Below are 23,731 nucleotides of genomic sequence, written 5' to 3' on the forward strand. Positions count from 1 at the left end.
TAGGCTCATTTCCCATTCTCTTCAATGGCCGTTCCATAAGTGGAGCAGGAGCAGCACCAGGCTCTAGGCTTTCAGCGGGAGTTTTACCCTTGTCAGGCCTGAAGTATTGGGCCCCTGGGAATATGTAAAACCAGTGATATTTGACTCAGCCCACGCAAGAGGAAATGTCTCCCTTGGAGACATTTTGCGGTTTTGTGCCCTATGCCACTGATGTTCACAATCAGTAATTCCACACGACACAAATATCCTCATGATAAATGTAATTTAAAGGCCAAAAAAAGCATTATTCTTGGACAATTATCTCTTTCTGAAAAGAAATACTAAAAAATAACAGAACTAAGGGTCTTATCCTACTCTCGTTGATGTCAATGAGAAAACTCTCACCGATTTCAATGGAAATGAGCAAGCTCAAAATTAATTGTACGTATTACAACTGGAGTGTGAGATTACCATGTCATGTCCTGCAGATACAAATCCTCCCTGGCAGAATGCACAACAATACTTTGCACTTATAGAGCTTCTCCTGGGGGAGGATCTCAAAGCGCTTTTCCATTTACTAGTGAATCCAGCTACCCTCTGAAACTAAGTAGATCTGGTTTTAGGCGCTATGGCTCACAAAGGTGATTAGTCTGATCCAACTCTCATAAATGAAGCCTGTATTTATTTTAGTCAGAGCTGGGTGGGGGTGTTCTATCTTTGCCTTCAATGGGCTTTAGATGAGACCCTCTGAAACTAGCCCAGGGTCATACAGGAAGCTTGCCAGAGCGAGAGAAATACATCCTAGATCCTGTGCCTTAACCACAGGCCCAGCCTGTCTCTCTCACTCTCCTTTTGAAAGTTAGAACAAATCAAGTTGAGCCACAGATGCCTTTTTTTTTTAAATACATGATGAAGTGCAAATATAAGTGACAGCTCTGTTGACATCTGCCTTCTTGGGGAAATTTGGCAAAAGCAATGTGGTATCAAATGGAGGCAGAGTGCTTACTTTGTTCAGTTTATACAGAAAAGGGAAAGGCAAAAATCTAGAAATCTAACATTTATAAATGTCACCAGTTAGTACAGACCGTGTTCAAACTGCAGGGACTTTTTTTGGAGGGGAGGAAGGCGACTTCATTTTAAGGGCACAACACAGGATATATATATATTTTTTTGTAAGTGCAGCTTTGGGGTGATTCAGAGCGGTCTTTGATGTGTGATCACACTTGCTTTGAGAGCACACCTTGCAGCTGCCTGGGGTTTTGTTTTGGGGGTTTTTTCAAGCCCCCCTTCTCCTTCTAATACATTTAATCTCCTCAGTGTTTGGGTTGGGGAAGCAGAGCTGTTGTTTATGGGTTATCTCCAGTGCTCAGATATCCGGCAGCTTTTTCCTAGGAAGTTAGCTTTACACATGAAGAGAGAAAGAAAAAAAATAATAAAGACAGAAAAATATGTGTGTGTTTAAGACAGGGGAATGGAAAGGGGGGAAGGGCATGGAGGCTGGAGCTTCCCAAAATCAAAAGCCTACAAGCACTTCCCTCCCTAGAAAGTTTTTCCTTTTTCTAATAAGGGCAGGAAAGAGACTCCATTAAGTAGGACCAACAGTTTCTTTTAAGGGAAAAGTTCATTGTAAGCAGTGGAGCAGTATTGCCTGTACTGTGCAGCATTTGAGAGAGGAGGATATACTGGGGAATTTACCCCTTCGTCCCCAAACCTACACGTCCAGTCCAAGACAACTGCATTTCTCCTTGCAGTCTTATCTTTCCTCTGGTCATTTAGAACTTGATCCCAAAAAAGACATAGTATTTGCATATGTGAACAGTCCTATTCACTTCAATGAGATGAGTCATAGGCATAAAGTTAAGCAGCGCCTTAGGCCTTCTCTACACTATGGAGGGGAGATCAATCTAAGTTACACAACTTCAGCTATGTGAGTATTTACCTCGGGGTCCACCCTACCCCATGTCGACTGGAGACCCTCTCCTGTCAACTCCCTTTGCGCTTCTCATACAGGAGTCAATAGGAGAACGATTCGGTCAATTTAGCGGGTCTTCACTAGACCCACTAAATTGACCACCGATGCATCGATTGCCACATGTCAAACCCCCAATAAGTGTACACAAGGTCTTAGCGTTTTCAGGACTGGGGCCGTAGGTGCGTGTGTAACTCTACTCATGTGAGTAATCCCACTGGAATCAATGGGACTAGTCACTTGAGCAAAACTACGCACATGCCCTGCACAGACCCATTGGCTTACTCGCTGTGCATAAAATTAAGCATGATTTGCAGGATACAGGCCCAAGTGTTTGCAGGATCTGGGCTTTAAGGAGAGTTGTATTATTCTGTCTGTTAATTCTGCTGTTAAGTACCATGGGGCAGGAATCACACTTTCCTCTGTGTTTTGGACAGCAGTCAGCATACTGTCAGCATTTTTAATAATAATAACGAGACTAAATGTTCCTTCATTCTAAACATGCAGTCACTTCCCAGGGAGGGAACATAATTTTGTCCCACTCCCCCCCGCCAGCCTTGTTGCTTGCATGATCATTAGCCATGCCTTCCAGACTTTTTGTGGCTTCCCAGGAAATCCACAGACAGATCACTGGGGATGCTAAACATATGATGTGTATTACAGTTACAAGACCTGAAACCATTATTTAATGGAATGATGCATTTATTTAGGTGCCCTCGGAGGGGGCAGAGGCACAGACTTAACTTTACACACACCATTCACTTCAGTGCCATTACTCACAGATTCTGCCTTACACCCTGCATCCTCGTTTACACCCGTGGGTGTAAAACTCCTACCGGACTGGAACGGTAGCATTTTACACCCACACTTTACTGATGCAAATGACTATTCCAGGGCGGTGGAGGATGGGGCCCAACTTGAAGCATGGGTGCAATCCTTTGTGGGATTGGGGCCTAATTTATGCAGGATTGTGGTGGATTCTCCATCACTGACCATTTTTAAATCAAGAGGGGTTGTTTTTTTCTAAAAGATTTGCCCTGGGACTTCTTTTGGGGATGTTCACTGGCCTGTTTTCCAGGAGGTCAGACCAGATCAGTGGTTCCCAAACTGGGGTTCTTGGGAAAAAGTTCCCTAATGGCGGACAGAACTGTCCCTAGGGACCCCGGGCAGCATGGGGCCAGCAGCACGGAGTCCCTGGACTTCCAAGAGTAAGCAGATCAAAGCAAGTATATCTATCACACTGAAGAGATTTAAATTTCAAGACTTCTTATAAGAAATGGAAAGGGAGGTGGATATTTTTTGCTGTTTTTTAAATTAAATAGGCAGCTACTATTGTTTTTAAAATTATTATGAAGAACAAGTTTAAGCTTTGTTGTAACGTGCGTTGTTTGCCTGGACTGCTCAAGACCTGAATGCTTCAGTAGGAGGAACTCTTTGAATTGGCTTCTTAAATACCTTCATGCTGTTTCATCTGATACTCCTTGATGAAACATAGGAGCCTTTTCTCATAACAGGCTTATTCAAAGTGATACAAGCTATGAAAGTGAGCTGTGGAAGAGTGTTGCCGTTTTCCTAATGTAATAAAAATACTGTAATTATAAATAATAATAAATAGTGTGTAATAAGCATGTCATAAAAACAAATTTTATATTTCCAAGATCACCGCTTTTACAATTTATATTCAGGTAAAAGAGAAAATCCCTGGAAATATTCATTTTTTAGGAGAGGGTTCGCGAGACTTGAAATTTTAGTGAAAGGGGTTCACAGGTTGTTAAAGTTTGGGAACCGCTGGACTAGATGATTGCTATGGCCTCTTCCAGCCTTAGATTCTAAGAATCTATCAGTGTCAATTACCAAGGCGATCTGTTGTCCAACCAGCAGAAGTTGACCATAGTGGATAACATGCTCCATCCTAAATACCGCAATAAATAAACTTGAAAACTCTTTTGAGTTCAGAAAGGGAAGGAAGGAAAGGATAAGTCCCTGTGTTCCTTTAAAACCCAGCTGTCCCTGTAATGTCTCTTGGGTGGAGGAGAAAGAAACGCACAAATTTCCCCCATGAGGGTTTCAAATTTTAAAAAAAAATGGGTTTCAAAATCTCACTCTTTCAAGGTGAGGCCTCTCAGACCTTGTGCTCTGCCACACTTCTCCTCCAGCCGCTATTCCCAACCCAAGACCCATGTAAGAAAATCAACATCCCTTAAAGTAATTCCTATACATAGAGATTTGTAAAGGCACAAATATAAAAAAAAAAATGGTACGTAACTTGGCAGGCACAGTGTAATGTGGGGGATGGGCTGAGAGTCTCTCTATAGCTCGTACTTTAAAACCCCTCTTCAGTACAGACTGACATGTCTGTGGGCTCTCCTGCCCTTTCCCTGCAGAAAGCTCGCCATCCTGGGCTGAGGAAATCAAACACAACAACGACAGAAAGTTAGTGCTGTCTGGCTCGAAGCTCCGGAAAGGGACTTACCAGCCTTCTCTTGGGCTTAATCAGGGGCCGGTTCTGCCCGTTCATTTTGTGATAGAGTCCACAGGCGTTACACAGATAATGCCCGGTGCCATCTCTCCTCCACAGGGGGGTTGAGGTAGCGCCACAGTTTACACACTCCCTGCCTTCTGGAAACAAGAGGGCACATAGTTCACTTATGAAAAGCAAAGGGGTGGGGGGCGACAAGTGTGAAAGGCCTCTGATCTAGCTCAGCTCCCTTTCCCCCAAGCATCACCTCCCCCCAGGCCCTCTGCAAAGCCCTGGACATCGCTTTGGGCAGGGCTGTTTGTTCATTATTTCACACGCGAGTTGTCGTTCTGGTGGCCAAACAAACCACAACCCCAAAGCTTTAGGGGCCCGATCCTTCCCCACCTTCCCCATCACTGTAGGCAGGATCAGCCCCTTGCTTGTTTCGTTTGCGCCACTGGAAACTGTTCACTAGCCTGCTTGGAGATCATTACAGTTAGCAAGGAAAATAAAGAGGGGCCTGATCCTGCAGGACTGGCGAGCACCAGCTGCAGTGAGTTACATGGGACTGCTTCTCTCACACGCTAATGTCAATCAAACCACAGGGGGCCCACCCTGTAACTCTTCCTCACATTAGAGGGCCTTACTTAGGGAGCGGTTCCATTGAAACTAATGAAGCTAGTCCTGCCAGCAAAGGGCTAATTACTCCTTTGAATAAAGGCTCCATAGAATTCCTAACTCCCTCTATCCCTGGCCTCGGCGGGCAGGCCAGAAGGTTTTGGTATATTCCAATGAGTTAGGGCTTCGGCGAAATCATGTCGATTTGGCTTGACAACACCAATCGATCTTTAAAGTCTGAATGAAAGCCCTAGCCCAGCCTCTGTGCTGCCTATGCCTACGTCCACACTACAGCTTTAAATCGATATTAGTAAAATCGATTTTATAAAACAGGTTTTATAAAATCGATTTTACACATCCACACTAGGGCACATTACTTCGTTGGTGTGCGTCCATGGTCCCAGGGTACCATCGATTTCCGGAGCGGTGCACTCTGGGTAGCTCAGTAAAAGAATAGGACCAATAACTTCGATATCCGTCCACACTAACCCTAAATCGATTTAGTAATATCGATTTTAGGGTTACTCCTTTCGTTTAGCTGGAGTACAGAAATCGATTTTAAGACCCCTTAAAATCGATTTTAAGTGCCTTGTAGTGTGGACGGTTACAGCGTTAAATCGATTTAACGCTGTTTAAATCAATTTAATGCTGTAGTGTGGACCTGGCCTATGAGGAGTTCCTAGAGGGCTATATTTTCTTCTAAGCCAGGCAGCAAAGCAAAAGCTTCAGCAACCGGTTCAGTGAAGAGAGAGATTCTGTCGATTTCTGGCGTATTCAATTAAGAGGGACAGTATTTCACTGGACCGGTGGAAAACAAACTCAGATTCGGTGCCTCACCCCCACAGGTGCTTTGTAACTCTCCCCTGTTGATGAGGCTTTTAATTAAGCCTTCCAACAGAGAGGACCCCGCAATGCACATTTGGGGCCAGTGCTGTGGCTCTAAAATATTTTGTTTTCTCTCCTTCTTATCAACCTGTTTCCCAACCTGTTTCTTTTCTTTCTCAAGCGGGGAGGGAAAGAGGTTGTCAGCTGTCTACTATTTTAATGTTGATCCTGTATTACTGCCATTTGTTTAACCTAAATAAGCAATACCTTTAATATTGGCCTGGCTTACAGTCTCCATTGCCTCCTTTATCCCCGCCCTGCTAAAGTCAGGATGAAATTAAGACAAGAAACATTAGGCTTTACTGCTGGCTTTGGTTCAGACAAACCATTTTTAAATCTAACCAGGCATCCCCAGAGCTTTCAATAATAAAATATCCTGGTGATCGTGCTTATTAGTTTGGTTAAAGATGATCGCCTACAAACTAATATATGTGCTCAGAGAGCAAAAAGGAGGATGATCGAAGTTGATCACTGCACACAGAAGGGTTATGGCCCAATGCTTACTTTTAGGCATTTGGGAACAGGAAATATTTGGGTTTTTTTGCTACAGTCACAGGAGTGGTTTTTGTGCTAAGGGCTTTGTTGAACCAACCCAGCCACTAACAGTACAGGACCCACCCTCCCGCACTGAAACAATTCATTTCCATTCGTTCTTTGAAAGAAAAGAAGAGCTCGTTTGTAAACCTCAGAGCTGCTTGCGAACAGAGCCCCGGACGGCTTTAAACGCCTTCGATTTCAAAATCAAACGCGTTGGGGTTAATCACAAAGTAGGGGCCCGATCCTGCCATCCACACAGCAGATCCAGAAAGGGGCAGGCGCTAGCCCGCCAAGGGGGTCCTGCCCCTGGGGAAATGGCTGCGGGGTTCAGGTCCTCACCGAGAACTCAGCTCAGGCAAGCCGGCAGCCAGGGCGAGCCTGTGGGGATCCGATCGCGCTTAGCACGGGCCCCAGGGTAATTAACTCGCGCTTGTGCCCGGCTACACCGCGTTCTAGGGCCGCGCCGCCACGTTCCAAACAACCCGTCGCCTCCCGAGCAGGGCTCGAGCCCGTGGCCCCGGCCCGGGCCCAGCCGTGGGGGGGAAGCGTTGCGCTCCGCGGCTCGCTTGCTGAGAGGCCCCGCTGCAGGGGGAATGGGAAACGGGGTCTTTGCGGGAGCCGAGGGGGGTGGCTCGCTCTGTGTAGCCACCCGGGTGACAGCGTGACAACCTTAAACATGGCAGCAGCCGCTTGCAAAGCCCCCAGCGCGCTGCTCTAAGGACACTCGCTCCCTGAGCAGCCAGGCTGGACTGGGGGCCGCTGGCGCAGCGAGGAGATGCTGCCGGCTTATTTGATTCACACCGTGCCTTTGGGGCCCATTACAATCCGTGCATTAAAGAAAAAGAATTAAAAAAAAAATGAGGCATCCGCACCCTAACCACAAACTTCAACCGTTTTTCCAAAACGCTGCCGCCTGGTCTGCCTGTTGTAGAGCATTTGCAAACAGCAAAACCCCACAAAGGTAGCAGCCGTTTCTCCCTCCTTCACCTGCGCCACCTCCAGTCCCTTTGCCCACCCACCTCCCCGGCTTCCCAGCTCGCTGAGGTTGAAATGGCAACCCCACCACAAAGCCGGCTCTGCTTTTGGTGCTGCAAACCGCAGCTGCCTCTCTAGAAGTAACAGAGAATGGCAGCAGGACAACAAAAACAAACAACAAGGGGGCGGGGGGGAGCTTTGGAAATGACGGGTCGGGCGCGCACAACGGGCAGGCGGGTTGCGGCACGGCTGCTGCTGCAAACGCCACCTCTCTAGCATCTCCTGGGCACCCTCTTTCCTGAGCTGCCGGTCCGGGTCTCAGGGCTGGGGGCTCGCCTTTCAGAACAGGTAGGAGGCGCATGGGCTGTCTAAAATCAAGCCAAGAATGAACCGGACTTGGTTCCCCTTCGAGTCCATTTGCTTTCCTTCCCCCCCGATACACGGATCAGTTTGTTCCCCTTAACACTGGACATCACCAGTAAGTTCCCTTTCCTGTTCTATTCTCTTTCCCTCTCTTTTGTTTCACTCCATCTCTCTCTTTCTCTCTCTCACCCGCCGCCCCCAGTCTGCTTTCATGTACAGAACATGCAGGTCTGGGGTTTTTTGTCACTCTAACCGCATCCGGACCCTATTAAAGTTCCTGGCGTTGGATAAACAATGCAACTGTCGCGTGCAGCAGTCTGAAAATAATTGGATTAGCTCGAACATATCAGCTAAATAGAGACAGTCCCTGCCCAGACAGTCAGAGTAAATGTCACCCTGGAAAAACCCTGAAAACGGATCGCGATCCTGCCAAGCAGCAGCCTCCACAGAAGGCGGGGTGGGAGCTTTGACTAATCGTGCCCTGCTGCACACAGAGGGAGAGAGCATGGGATATATTGGTTTTCAAAGTCCAGCTCTGTGAAATCTTTGGGAGTGAGACCCCAGCCGCCCAATCTAAACAAAACTCCCTTTGCAGAACGCTTTCCCAGCGCTGCTACAAACTGGCATCTGGGCTGGTGGGGGGGATGAGCCTGGGAAGTGGGCTCTTTGTGGGGGGGGGGGATAAATCCTAGCTGATCTGTTTGCCTCTTTGCCCAGCAAGTCACTGAACCGATATATGCACGTCAGGGTTCTGTGACAGCTCCCCGGGAGAAAAAAAGTAAAGCTGAAGTCCCCTGTTGTCCCAGGCCACTTCAAGCCCACCAGTTACAGAGCCCCTGGTTTTAGCAGCTTTGGGGTGGATTGAGAGCTGCAAACGAGACTGGTACAATTCCTTCTAGTTCTCCTCCTTGCTGGAAGCAAGGAAGGGCCGGGACTTCAACCAGATTCATGTCCACGAACTGGTAGGTAGATTCGCCGCCCTCCAATTAATCTCGGGATGCAAACTTCGGCTGGGACTTTGTACAGCCTTTAGGGCAGCTGTGATGTCCTGTCCACCCCTTCACACACACCTTTGTTTTATTACAAAGTCCTGTTGCATATGGCTTCCCACCCTCCTCTCCTAACTCAGTGTTTCTTGTGGGGGGGGGGCTGATCTGGCCAGTAGGGAGGCCAATATAATATGCCCCGGAGGAGATTGAAAACACGGTCTCCAGGGGCTGCGCGTGTCTGTAGGACTGGACACAGCTGAGCCTTGATCACGTAAATTCAGGGCCTCTCCCAACTTCACCTCCCTCTCCCGGGGGTTAATAATCCAAGAACCCTACCTGTACTGGAGCGCGCTTTTGGTCTTGATTTGCACCCAAACCCGGTAGGCGAGCCCCCTAGGAGGCTGCTGGGGGGGAAGAGTCCAGAGCCATATTCTGGGACGTAGGGCGGGTAGGTGGTGATGGGGTGGTGGGCGGAAGAGGAGGCCCCTCCTAGCGATGCCATGGTGCTGCGGGAGTGAGAGGACTCCAGCTTCATGGTGTCAGCCAGGGACACCTGGTACTTGATGCATTCCTTCTCGTCCTGCCGGCTGGAGCCGGTGGATCCCGGGGTGGAGATGGAGGGATCCGGGGAGACATCTTTGGGAGGGGTCGGAGGGAAGGTGAAAAGGTGCGGACTGGAGTGACCGGCGGATAAAGCGGAGGAGGAAGCCGGCGGGTAGACGGAGAGGGGTCCTGGGGAGCTGTGATGGATCGAGGTCTTGGAGAAGGGACTCAGGTTCCAAGGAGACGCGCTGTGGTGGCCCCCCAGGGGTTTGCTCCCATCCAGCCAAGGGAGAGATCCGTGGAGAAGCGGTGGGCGACACACCTGGCTCCCTGCTAGGAGAGAACAGAAGCAGGCCAGGTTACATTCCCTCAGGGATGGGCCAGCACCTGCAGGGCCCCCAGACTAGCTCTCTTTGTCTCTCATCGAAGCCCTCCTGGTGATAACCTCAAGAAACAGCTCACACGGCGCTCTGCTCCCGGGTGTCAAACCAGGAGAGAAAAGTGCAGCTGCCAGGGACCCGCTGGCCTGAGCAAAACTGAGCTTAGAGCCGCGATCCTGCAAAAAAGTACCCACTGGTTTAACTGCACACCCCGCTCCCCAGTCCCTTTGGCATCAGCCCTATGCCTAAAAGTAAGAGGCTATAAGTAAAAGCTATTGCCGGATCGAGGCCCAGAGCGGTGCTCAGGTGTGGTTGGCTGGATGGCAAAAGGGATTCAAGTCTTCGGATATTGCTTATGGATTTGTCAATCCCTTATTAAATTTCCCTCTCCAATCAATCGTACAAGGCCTCTCCAGTGAAAATCCCACACGAAACTGCAAACCCTCGAGGAGAATCCATTCTTGCGAGTTTCGAGCTATCATTGGGTTCTTCATTCCCTGCTCTTAAGTAACCGTGAACTACGAGACACGGAGATATTCTGTCCACACGAAGAGAGCCAGGAGAAGACACTGATGTGTTAATAACCTGTTTTTTTTTCACCATTAGTCTGTTTTCGCACATGGACTTGTGTGTCTTTGACTCGGCCAGCTTCATAAGGACAATATCACACACACAACGTGTCACTGGTTCCAAAACATCTTTACATTAGATAGGTTCAAACCTTATCTTAAAATATACAGCTACACTTCCTAATATTGCACTGGAGTTTTGCAGTTGACGTTGATCATTTTATCCTTTTATGTGCTTGCAAAAAAAATGAAATTTACATTTTTTAGAATATGATGGAAAACACTGAACCCAAGGAGAGCAGCCAAATTTTGCTTTTTGAGATATTTCTAACGATATATTGATCTCTACAGGAGGCATTCAAATCTATAGCCAGATATTTTTATAATTCTAACTATAGAAAGCTACAGAGATCGACATAGACACAGATATTTAGAGACACAGATAGCTAGCTAGAATGAGATACAGTCTCTCTCTATATATATATGATCTCTATGCATGTGTCTGATCATGTTAGCCATTTGTGAACAATATTGAAAGTCAATGTGCTAAAGGAAGGGGAGGTGGATTAAATGAACATGAACGGTCAAAATTCATTATCTTATCCAGGAAGTAACGTAGTAAATAATATTCAGGCTACATCCGAGAGACCGCATTTCCACTTTCTGCTGATCAATCGGGGCGGGGAGGGGGATAAAAGCTGCTGATCCTTAGCAATAATTATTCTACAGACTTTAAAAGCAGAACAATGCATTTACTGAACAGCGAGTAACGCTTGGCAGCTCACTCAACAAGTAGGTGAGGTCCTGGGCGCAGCTCAGTGAATCCGGACTAGCTCCGATGCCGTTTCCATTCCGATCATCCCTTTCCAGTCAATTTTGTTTTATTTTAGGGTGGGCTTTTTTTCCTAATTAATTTCAAATCTAGGGCTTCTGCAGAGTGCGCCACAACGGGGATCGCTCCCAGGCTCACGAGGTTATGCCCTGCTTTTTAATCCTAAAGAAAACTCCAGGGCTACAGGCTGAACCGCTTGAATTATTCTTTTTAAACGGGGGTAAGCAGATGATTCATCCTGAACTGTATTTAGGCCCCGTAAAAACAGTACATGTGTCTCTTCGGCATAGCTGTGTACGAGGCTATGTGTTTGAATTATGATCTAGACAGTAAATTCCCATTATATACGGCTACATACATGATTACATGTATGTGATGTATCATAACCCAACACGAGATGTATACGTATATGGACAGTAATATATAAAATACACTATAATGTGGCACAAGGTTAGAAAGCCAGGCTTTAATATCAAATGTATTATTTTCACATCCAGGGTGAATTTAACATCCCAGCTGTGAACACACACATATGTCACTCTTCCATCTCTTCCCCCCCCCACCCCTAATATTAACTGATAATGCTACAAAGAATTCTAATGTAAAGGCAAAATCAAATTAACAAACAAATCCAAATGGCGTTTAACTCTTGAGAGTGGGGGGAGGGGGAGACTTGCACCGACTCCTATTTCTTTAGCCCTTATTTGGGACAAGCCAACTGGAAAAATCAGCAGCGGCATAGTTTTGCCACCTATGACAACGAGGTTGGGATTTTTATTGTATGGGTTGGTTGGAGAAATAAATACAATCTCGCTGCTTCTGGCAGGATTTATCAGTAATAGATAGCTAGTAATAGGCCCGTACCAAAAAGGCCATGCCTGCGTTTTACGCAACACGAGGGCATTTTGCAGATGACAGTGCTCCTGGGATTAACTCAAGGCGCCCTTGTTAGTTGCTAACAGCTACTGGCTGCCTGCCCCTGTTGCTTATACTGCTTTAAATGAGCAGTTTATACGATGAGACACACAAACGCAGCCCTGTTTCCGGCGCGAAAGCCTGCCCACTGTCAGCCTGAGCGCAGCTAGCGGGGGTCCCCACACGAGGGCAAGGCAGGGGAGAACTCACCGTGATGGGCCGGCGGGTACCTCTGCACCGTGGCTCGGACCGAGTTGCTGTAATAGGAAGGGACGTGATTCCCTTGTCCGTCGATGTTAAAAAGTACATCCACCTCCTCGGCCAGCGGGTACTGAGTTGGATCCATGTAGGAATGACCGAGCCCTGGGTGGTGTGAGTCCGGATGCTGCCCATTCAGCACCGCGGGGTGATGGTGGCTTACCCACCGCGGCTGGTCGGTAGTCACCTCCATCTGGGTGCGGGGCTGCCTCTCTTCCTCCTCCCCAAAGCTGGGCAGACTTTCAACGGGAAGGTTGGCGGTGAGTTTATACACAGAGAGATATTGTCGTGGGTTTTTTTTAAAAAAAGATAAATAAATAAAATAATAATAATAATCGATTCCAAAAAGATGAAAAAATAGTAGGGAAAACAAACAAAAATCTGAGAAGCGAGATCCGAACAGTATCTTCCGCTCTTTGCAGATGTTTCTCTTCTTTGATCACCTGCAGTGAGAGAGAGGAAAGGGGAACGAGAGAGAGAGAAACTTGTTTGAGTACTTCTCTGCTTTATCACCTGACTTTTAGGCAAGCGAAAACAAGCCCCTCCATAAACGGCGAGCTCTTTGAAAGCCCACCTATTGTCCTAGGCATAGACCCACCTATTCTACCAGGACACACACACTCCCTTTCTCTTTCGATCTCTTTCGAGTGCAGCGGGGGAATGAAACAGACCAGAGTTACAGAAGCAGGCGTTGCTGCGGGCTTGCTGCTGCGGCGGCGCTTTTCCTTTTCTTTTCTTTTTTTAAATGTTTGGTCAGTTTCACCAGCGATGCGCCAGTTCAGAAGCAGAGCAGATTGCGGCCGCGGAGAGCCTGAAGCATTTTCAGGGCTTATTCATTATTGTGCAATCGAAAGAAAGAAAGAAAGAAAGAAAGAAAGAAAGAAAGAAAGAAAGAAAGAAAGAAAGAAAGAAAGAAAGAAAGAAAGAAAGAAAGAAAGAAAGAAAGAAAGAAAGAAAGAAAGAAAGAAAGTTGTTAAAGAAATTCAGCACAAACCTTGGTGGAGGAGTATGTGACCCAGGCGAGATGAAGCTGAAACTGCTTGATCAGATCAGATTGTGCTTTCTCTCTCTCTCTGTCCCCCCCCCCCTTTTTTTCTTTTTTTTTACAGGGAAGGCATTCTTTCTGAAAGGAGCAGGATGGCGCCAGCCGGCTCAATGCTCACAGACAGCTGTGGCGAGACGCAACTTAAGGAGGTTCTACTGTCATCAGCACTGGAGTGGGAGGAGCCTGTCATGGGATAAGGAGGGGACAGGGCACGAAACACAAGGAAACTGCAACCCAGCTTTACTCCTGTCTACTTTACCCCCCCTCCCCCAATATCCCTTCACCCCCGTGACCGGAAAGTCTTTGAAAGCATCCCCTCGTTAGGCTGGAAATACTGAGAAAGGGTTAACACGACTTTTTAAGGGGGATAATATTCTAATGCACGTGAAACAGAAATATTATTAAGGGCGTATCCAATACGTGTGTCTTATTATATGATGTTATCAATTATTATTATTTTCTTTCATTCCTATGCACCATCCCTACTCTTACTTACAGTACTTACTTTGTTCAGGAGATAACACAGAATCTGAAGACACAACCCGGTCATCAAGAAATGATTTTCTGTGGTGACTTCAGGCCACTCTCGGAAGAGTTTCAGAGAGCAGGTGAAAGATCCGTGTAGAACTCTACGTTCTTTGCCGAGCTACTAATGTATCATTTTAAAGCATTACCCCTTCCAGGTCAATTAGTTAATTCTAAGTAGGACTAATCTGGGGAGACAGTTGTACTTTAGAATGTGTGTGAGAGGGGTTTGTTCCTCCAATGTGTCAACGTGCTGGAACAACACGGAGACACATTTCAAAAATACCCATTCTTTCGGAGTTGTTCCTTTCTTACATCCGATTCCATTCAGTTAAGAAGAAAAAGAGATCCAGGAAACAGAGCTCAAGCAGAGCGTAGTTTAACGTACCGTTAAAATAGTGAAGGAGGCTTGGGGGGTGTTGTTTGGGGGAGTTTTGCTTTTGTTCTGTTGGTTTGTTTTCTGGTTGCGAAACCAAGCTACAAAGTTGCAGCTGCACATGCCTGCTGCGATCTCCTCTCTGGGGCTCGAGCTCCACGAGCGAGAAGGAGAAAGTTCCTGTTTCTGTCAGCGCTCATCTGACCACTTTCATTTCCACAGCCGGCACAAATCATAATTAAAACATTCATGCCCCATTAGGACCCATGCGGCCCGGGCGTGCAAAGGGAGCGCCCAGAGCCAGCTCCGGGGGTACAAGAGGGCTCACCATTCATGCCCCATTAGGACCCATGCGGCCCGGGCGTGCAAAGGGAGCGCCCAGAGCCAGCTCCGGGGGTACAAGAGGGCTCACCATTCATGCCCCATTAGGACCCATGCGGCCCGGGCGTGCAAAGGGAGCGCCCAGAGCCAGCTCCGGGGGTACAAGAGGGCTCACCATTCATGCCCCATTAGGACCCATGCGGCCCGGGCGTGCAAAGGGAGCGCCCAGAGCCAGCTCCGGGGGTGCAAGAGGGCTCGGGGCGAGCCGGGCAGGGACTGGCTCCTGCCAAGGGGGGGTGCACCAATCAGGAAGGAGCAGGACGTGGGCGCTTGTGAAAGCCTTCCCTGATTGGCTGGCAGCTTTCGAACCGGCTCTGGCGCTTCGGTCTATTGAGCCATTGCATCCCCTAGTGGCTCCGAGGCAGGCGCAGCCTCTGGCTTTTTCAAGTCTGTAGCAAGTCCCGCGGCTTCCCCTGTGGAGGTTGCAAAATAGCAACGGGTCGAGCAAATAAATAATTTAATGAAAGTGCGCACGGATCGGGAGGGGCTTCAAAGGCGAGAGCGCAATAAACCAACACTATATGCAGGGAGGGATATACGTATGGGCAGCAGATTGATCCTGTAGTGTGAGTGCAAGCCCCAGCGCTTTAAGGAGCCTTTCATTCATGCAAAAGGCGACCCGCGCAGTCCACTCCCCAGCGCTACACGGCTAGCTGGCAAACGGCGTGCTGTTCAACGGATAGTCTCTTCATGCAGCCTTGCGCACTGTCCCGGCTTCATTTCATCAGGCCAACACCTTGATCTGGGCCGCAGCAGCAGCAAACGAGGCATAAAAACATTCCGCACACGTCAGTCCTCCAAAGCTTTAATTAGTCAGCCTTATGTTTAATATGCAAACTGGAAATTGCTCCGCACAAAGCCGACAGAGAGAGAGAGAGAGAGAGATTTAATGATAAAATAGTAATGGGAATTTATTATGCGCATATCTGCATGTAAGCCAATTGAATTGTTTTTATTACAAAAATGCTATATTCTAATTTGTCTAATTTGGACCAACTCTTCAATCTCTTCGTAGCGATAAATTGCTATCTACATTCAGTTACTTTTCTGAGTTGGGCAGTTCTGAGGCGTAGAGACAGAAAACATACCGCAGAACTGTTGTGCTCGCCGGAGTAAACGGATAAATATCGGTTTATCCATGCAGGTTTGAAGATGAACTGTGGGGATGCCAGACTTTTAAAAGAGGGGTGGGCGGTCACAGCTATAAACAAGTCCAAGGGCTTTTAACTAATGCAATAAAACGAGATGAGCTAATCACTCAATAGCTAATCTCCCGGGCTCTCATTCGGATCTGCTGAGTGTACAGCTCCGAGCACCGCGCTAGTGATTTCTGGGCGCGCTGGCACGGCTTGTTTGTTGCCTACAGGAAGGTTGAGCGTGCCCTCGCTGCAGTCAGGTAGCTACCTGGGCTGAGTTGAAGGGGGTGCTCTGTGTAATGAAGCGGGGGCTGCAAGGAGGGGTATTCAGTGTCTGCTTCCCAGCTTCTCCCCCCGCCTCCCTTTGACTCCTGGATTGACAGGGCGTAATTGGGAAATGGGAGGTTGCTCTTTTGATGCTCTCTGCATTGCCCTTCGCTGGCCAGCCTAGCCGACGCCACTGGGCATTGACGTCAGGGGCCGAGCTCAGAGCCATGCTGCCGATGGAAGCCATGCTGCGTGCCAGGGAGCCCATTAGCGGGGCAAGAGGCAGGCCGGCAAGGGGCTGCAGAGAGAGAGAGAGAGAGAGGCGCTACTCGGGGCTGGAGGGGGGCTTACGCACACACACACATTCGACACGAATCAGGCGCTCAAGGAGCCCCGGGCATTAATTAATCTGAGACGCATTAGGTTTGGACCAACTCTTCCATCCTTATGCAGAGTAACGGTGCCAGTGTGTCCACACTATTCTCTTTTCCTGCTGATCTTTCTCTCTCCATCCCCGCTTCTCCCCCCCGCCCCCCCTTCCACCTCGCTCTGGACTGGGATGGAGGGAGGGACATGGGCAGGATCCCCCCGTAACATTTGCTGGCCTCTCGGGTTCTCTTTCTTAGCCTGTTTTCTACATTAGTCAATTTCACCATCGAAGAGTGGATACTGCAAAAAGCGTGGTCTCTCTCCCCAGACACACAGCTGTCTCCTATAGGTAAGAGAGATTCTACTTTTTTATTTACTGTCGTTATTTATTGCTTAAAGCGATCTCAGAAGGGGGAATCCTGCCGGACTCCATCAATTTCAAGGGAAATTCTCTTTTGGGGGCCGAGGGGGAGGCGGGCAGAGCGTCATTTTAAAGGCAACCCCTTCTCCCTTCTCTGTCTGAACAATGTGGCAGTGCGTCTTATGATGAGACAAGGAAAATTTTATGAAGATCCCTTATACAGACCGAACGCCCTCGAGGGAAACACGAGATTTCTAGAGCAGATTGCCTTGGAAGTTGAACCCCCAACCCCCCGCCAAAAAAAAAAGTGAATGAAGATGAGAATGAAAACGATTCGTTCCTTGTGGTTATAGGATGATCATCAAAGCGCAGATGTTAAGATGCCATGACAGCTTAGGTGAGATAAAACTGTATTTAGAAAGAGTTATAGCCAAGCCCACATAAACTTGCAGGCGTTCAGCGAGACAGTAAGAACGAATATCCATGCAGAAGTCGTAAAGTTACTATTCCCAGCAAAGAAAACTTGTGTTTCTGGGAGCTTTGGGCGATCATTAAAGTGGTTTACATAAGTGATTTGGAGAAGAAATGTTTCAATTTACTGCAAAAACATAAATATGTGCGTTAGGGCAAATATGGATCATATCCGGCACGAGGCTAGAACTGGAAATATGCACTTTATGGCACAGTTTTACACTGATTAGGGCATGGACCAGAATGGCCTAACAGATATATAGCTCTAGGACCGATCTCTGCTTTGTAAAGGGCCCTGGACTAATTCCACCCGCATCCCCCAACCCTTCTGTTACAAATCTGTCACTTTCACTTCAAAATGTCTGTCTTCTCTGTGCAACTCTTGAGACAGAGTACGGAGGGGGTGAAAACAAAAGGTGATCGAAAAAACGCTGGGGATTTGGGGCTGGTGGGTTGAAAGCAAACCCCTCTGAGGACACGTGTATTAGTGGTTATGCTGAGGAAAATAATCATGACGTGTTTCTTCATTAGTCCTAAATACTCCGGACACAGTGCGGGGATAGAGTCTAAGGACAGCATCAATAACAAAATAACAGCAATGATAATGACACGACGATCTAGTCATCGATGGTGGCTCCCTGAATATTAACATCATCCTTATCATTACTGGGGAGCTAGGAGAGTTAGGGTTCCCCTTTGAAACCCTTAATCGCCCCCCCCCCCGCGTCCAGACAGCACTGGCTACAAACACGTTAGACTCAGCCTGGACTGTCCCTTCCCCATCCTTGTCCAGCTGAGTACGGTGCAGTTGACATAATTCCTCCCACCCCAGTGGGGGCCTTAATTGACAGCTCGGCTCTGACAGGGGCCCATTGTTGGAGCAATTAGCAAAAAAACTATAGAGGTTGCGTTGTGGGGGGGCGTTTAATTCGATTTGAAGGTGAGGAACATGGCACTGAAATCATACAGGGCCGGCTGTATATCTTTTCCAGCTGAGAGAGCGAGAAAGGAGCCAGAAATCACAGGTGCTTGGGGCAGGCAGGAACTGGAGCGGGGGCTGGGGGGGGGAGAGGCAGTATTTTGGGGAGGGCTCCCTGGCTGGAAAAGGTCCCTCACACACAAAACAGGCAAACCAAAAGGTCCCCCGCGCGATCACAACCCCTCCCTTCCCCTCCAGAAGGTTTCTCTAATACCCCATGCTCCCCAACCAACCGGGGATGCCCGCCCCAAAGCCACCCGTGTCTCTGCAGGTTGCTGGGCCGCTGTAACCGGAATGGAGTTCGCGGAACAAAGCCAGACCAGTCCCTGTAACCGTGTGAACAGCTTGGGAGAGTGAGATCCAGCCGTTAACAGCTGGGAAACCACTTCCCCGAAAAGTCTCTCTCACTCTCGAAGCCTCAGTGGCGTGGGTTAGGTCGGTGCCCATCATTATTACCAGCACCTGGTCCGAATTTCGACGTCTCCTTGGGACAGGGAAAGGAAGAAGCAGCCCCACCACCCGCCCCTTTAAATTGACTACAATTGACTGAAAGCGGATTAAATTACGTGCGCCGGGTTGGGATTTTTACAGGGAACGAGACGAGTACAGGTAAAGCTGTCTAAACAGCCTGAGGCTACAGATCGGAGGGTTATGCAAAGGACACGGCCCAGGGCAGAGCTCAGAAGACTTTTTCCCGTGTAAAACAACTTGGGCTCTGTCCAGGTGGGTGGGGGCGGGGAAGGGGGGAGTGGGGGAGCCCCATCTTCCAGCCTCCGCCGGGGGTGGGGAAGTAGAAAGCAGCCTAATGTCAGTTCTGCGTTGTTACCCCCTAGGATGAAGACAACTGAAGACACAAGCTCTTAAAGCGAAATAAATCAACCCCCTAAAGCCCGGCGTGTGAGCACTAGAGAGCTGGGGATGAGGCTGGATTTGCTGAACTGTTCTGTTTAAACAAAGAACTAGAAAGGGGAAAGCTCCCCCCTCCCGTCCCCTCCCGCAATGAATCAGCCAGAAATTATCTGGTCTCCCCCACCCGCTTTATCTGCGAAAAGGAGCCATAAGCAGGAAGCGTTGCTCGCTTAAGATTTTTTTTGTTTTGTTTTATTTTATTTGTAAAGCAAGCCTGCCCTAAATGGACACGGAGCTGCTGCCTCGCGTCCTGGGCTCTGAAAGGAGCCACATGGTTTCTCGAACAATTTCATCTCTCTTTTGCAAACAGGGAGGAAACACAGACACACACCAGACAGAAAGAGAGAAACGATCAACTGCTGATTACACCGTTTCCCATTATCTTTCCCCTTCCCCTATCTGATCCTAACCCCACAGCCCACCCCACAAAGAAAAAATGAATTGTAGCTGGGTGGGTGGGTGAAGAGAGGGGGAAATCCCTCTTCTGCCGTAGGAAAACAAATTCCAAGAATGAAAATTGGGGGAGGGGTTGGGCCTTTTCCTGCGGGGGGGAACCCCCCCTCCCGCTTTGAAGCTGAGAAGAAGGGCTACTGCCCCGGGACACAAAGTCTGAGAAAGGATCAAAACCGGCTCCGCGAGTCCCGGAGGCGCCCTCTTTGCCCCTTGCACATTCCCAAACTGCACCGCAGAGACAGAGAGAGAGGAGCCCGGGGAAAGAAGAGCTTCTCCTGTCAGGGTTAGTGGTACCCCTGGCTCCGCTCTAGGACGGGTGATGACACCCACATAGAGCAGGGCTTGCTGTCCAGGCAGGTCACTTTCAAGCTCCGACCTGGTAAGTTCCACTTCCGTTTGTTCTTCAGCATCTCTCTCGCACACGCACACACACATACACACATACTCTCTCTCTCTCTTATAATATTATTATATAATAAACCTCCCCCCCATCTTTCAAACGTAGCTGCTTCGAGATTTAACACGAATCAGTCCATCTTTTGGAAAGATGTCTGGAGAGAGAAAAGAAATCCGAAGATACAGCAAGATAATTCACTGCCCTGAGCAAATGTCCGAGACAGTCTTGCAGCAAATAAAGCGACCTTCTCTCTTCGAGTCATCACTTAGACGTAGAAAAAAACAAATCTATCCAACCCCTGCCTCCCCACCCCAGCTCATCCGATTGATCTTAATGGCGAGAGTTGAAAAGAAGTTAATTTACAAACGAGTCCTGCATTAAACCCACTGACCCTTGCTCGGGTGCTATCGGGGGCTCCATTCGCCTTGAAAGGGGAGTGAATGCTCATATCTAGTTAGGAATCCATCGTTTCCTTTTAAGCAGCCAAATATTCCCTGTCCCCGCCACCCCAATGAAGTCTACGTGCGTAAGGGTGGATTTATCGCCTCTCCATCATTCATCGTTTAGGACAATTTGGATCTGTAGATTTAAAGGTGAATTTAAACGACTCTTGAGGGCAGCTAGGAACCCGGCGGGTTTTTAATTCCAAACGACACATTATTTACCCTGGGAGTCTCATGAAATGGCTACGAATGAAACTATAACCAGGTTTAAAAACTACAAAAATACTCTTGTCAGCCCCGCATCTGGCCAAGGGCCCACAACGAAGCAAAACACAATGAAAGTACACGGAGGTAAGACGCCAGGGCAGGAGGACACACGAATGAATTAGCAGCACAATTTCCTTGTGAGGGTGAAAATATTTCGCTTTTTCCTTTACTGAGCAGAGCGTTTGGAATAAAAATAGAAGCGACCTTCTTTGAAGGAACGGCTCATTCTCGCTACTGGAAGAGAATCAAGAGCTGTATGTATCCCCTAAGCTAAACTATGCATTCCCTAAAATAAATCCCTATGTCCTTCTATGCATATATATTCGGTGACATGGGTGGGTATTTTTGGTGTGACATACACAAAATTGCAGACACCGCCCGATGCACACACACACACATCATACACTTCTCCAGATACACACACATCGATCCGTACGGACACACACACATAGCGAATGGGTTCTTTTTTTTTTTTTTTCATTAAAACAGAAGCTGAAATCTGGTTTAATTTGTCCTTTGCTAAATGTAACCTAGCTGCGGATGGATCGTTTAATGTCCCTGCTCTCGAGACAGCTGTTTTGTCCTGTGATGTTCCATTGCTGTCCCTGTTCGGTGGGACGCTGGATCTGAAAGAGATTGTCAGACTGAAGACATATTATCTGCCCTAGTTAAACGCTCTCACTTGGGGCTTTTCCTCTCCAAAATCTCCCGGACAGAAGCGGGCGTTTGCCAGATAAGTCCGTAGTTCTCGAGGCCGGTCATTGCTGCGAAGTGATCTCCGGCTGGTGTCTAAACAGCGACTCTCCTAAGGTCTCTTCGGGCCTTTTAGGGGATCTTGAGAACATTTGAGTTTCATTGGATCGATTCTGTCCCCCTATCTACGGGCCCCGCAACTTAACACAAAGACTGAAACACGGACACCCAGGCTGCAGAACGAACCCGCTAACACAACACAAAGCTGACACACGTTAACACAATCCCCCTATTAAACTACACGCTAACACGGCCTGGGAATTGAAAGCCCCATGGGAACCGAAAGACACACAAGCTCACACACTACACAGTTGACAACACACATTAACCACAAACTCATACAACACAGAGAGGGAAACACACATTAACAATGCCCAGGCTCGCACAACACACGGATGGAAACAAACTTAATATCCTAAGTAACGCAGTGAAACACAAGTAGCATAAAGCCTAATTAACAACACACACATAAAGGCATAAACCTCGAAATACTCAAACTTCACATTCTCTCGGACAGGTCTACAGCTTGAAATACACACACACCCCCCACACCAAATGACACGAGCCTTTCACAAAAGACCCGCTCTATCTAGATTTACAACTGCCGTTCATAAATAATGAAGAAAACAAGTATATCCAAAGAGTATTAATTATCCGGTTACAGTAAAATCCATCGCCTAATGCTCCCGCTCCTATTTATGGACAAATGAAGGTAAAAGGAGCTGACATGTCTGAATGAGCTCCATTACAGCTAATGCTCATTTCTTAACACTCAAATACAATTCCAAGGCACCCAATTACTAGTTTAAATACCCTACATGAGCTAGCGGATGGCTAGTTTGGGGAGGGAGGGAGATGGGATCCAGACACGCCTTAGGATGTAGTGAAATCATCATTCTCCATTATATAGGTACCAGTCCCTTCAAGAAACCTGTCTTCAAACACCCCACACGTCCAGCCAGACCCTCTACCGTTCTTTAGAAACCAGAGAGCAGGATCTAAATGGATCGTCGGTGCGCTCCGAATACAGCCACGGAGATTGTGGAGTGACAATATGTGTGTGGAGGTGAGATCTGATGCAGTCTGGTAGAAAACAGCGCAGGATTTTATGTATACGCACATGCAGACGTGTGTGACAGAGATGGGCTATTTCTGTTCCTGGTACACGTATCCGTAGGTGTACTTTGATTGCTACCTAATACATGCAAGTGTGTGCGCGAGAGAGATTAGATATATTAAAAATAATCTATATTTAGGGGAGAGTGTGTACACACCTCTTCGCTCATTCATCAATTACAGTCTAGCAGTCTGTCACGTCATTATTCGCACATACCTGTCTAACATCATTACCCACGCATCTAGAATACACACCGCAGTAAACACTTCTCTCATGCCCTCCGTCTACACATGCCGATGTGCGATGCCATCTGTGAAAGCAGCCCCTGTCCCCGGCTACCCGGCTGTATGCTCTAGCACCTACAGGCAAAGCAGTTGTTGTCAACCTCTTCCAATACTTTGCCCTCCCACCCCCAGCTTTGAGAGGTAACACGCTCTCGGGCAAGTTGTGTCTTCCCCCAAGGTCACTGAGAAAAATCCAACTCGCTCCAGGGACTGAAGGCAAATAAGAGCGGGGTCGTGTTACATTTCAGCCAGCGCCTGCTGCCCCTGTGAGCCGAGATCCCTTCTAATTCTCTCCACGTGGAGAAGGGAACGAGTGAGGGGCATGGGGGGCAGAATCTCAATATTCACTGACCTGGGCAGCTGCTTTTTATTTTTTCCTCGTCTGCTGAAGATCTAAAGGCAGCAATGACAGGCAGACTCGACTGCTCCGGCTGCTGCTGGCATCTCTCGAGCTCCCAGCGAGAAGTAAAACGTGGGTGATCCACATCCTCTGAACACCCACCCAAATCTCTGACCTCCTCCTCTCCTCCTCCTGGCTGTCTAGAGATCAGAGCTCTTCCGGGTTGGAAAAGGGCAGAGAAAGAGTGAGAGAAATATGATGGGCAAGCCACTACACACCCAGCCTGCGAATCACATGGGATGGGGAAGAGGGAGGGTGGGGGGAAGAGGCAGGTATCGGGGCTGGAAATCGATTGGAACGGGATGTAACCTGTGCTAGGCACAATTGTCGTCGCCTATAGCGCCTGTAAAGCTTGTGGGTTTTGTTGTTGTTATTTTGTTTTTGTTTGGTTGTTTTTTTGTTAAGGGTACCGTGGTATAAATACCACTGGGGTTTGTTCCATTTAGATCAAAAGCTTTCGAGGAAAAGTGACCACAGTCACCGCGTTGATTCTTGTTGTTGTTGTTGTTGTTGTTGTTGTGTGTGTTT

The 23,731-nt window shown here is 48.1% G+C and overlaps 1 protein-coding gene across 6 annotated transcripts in view; it reads right to left on the reverse strand.

Annotated features, from left to right (window-relative positions):
• Positions 1-23,249, reverse strand: part of GATA3 (GATA binding protein 3) — a 33,602-nt gene extending 10,353 nt beyond the window's left edge. For 2 of the 6 annotated variants that reach the window (XM_030571010.1, XM_030571408.1), the window contains exons 1-4: positions 13,265-13,440; positions 12,223-12,713; positions 9,110-9,649; positions 4,422-4,567 (exon numbers count right to left, since the gene is read on the reverse strand). In XM_030571010.1, the coding sequence (XP_030426870.1) occupies positions 4,422-4,567; positions 9,110-9,649; positions 12,223-12,463 (927 nt within the window). In that variant the 5' untranslated portion in view covers positions 12,464-12,713; positions 13,265-13,440. Of the gene's footprint in view, positions 1-4,421; positions 4,568-9,109; positions 9,650-12,222; positions 12,714-13,264; positions 13,441-23,155 lie in introns of those variants that run through there. The other 4 variants (XM_030571098.1, XM_030571355.1, XM_030571178.1 and 1 more) reach the window with 4 other exon arrangements.
• Positions 23,250-23,731: the final 482 nt, after the last annotated feature.

Source organism: Gopherus evgoodei, chromosome 1 (assembly GCF_007399415.2).
Source record: "Gopherus evgoodei ecotype Sinaloan lineage chromosome 1, rGopEvg1_v1.p, whole genome shotgun sequence".
NCBI classification, from domain to species: domain Eukaryota; kingdom Metazoa; phylum Chordata; order Testudines; family Testudinidae; genus Gopherus; species Gopherus evgoodei.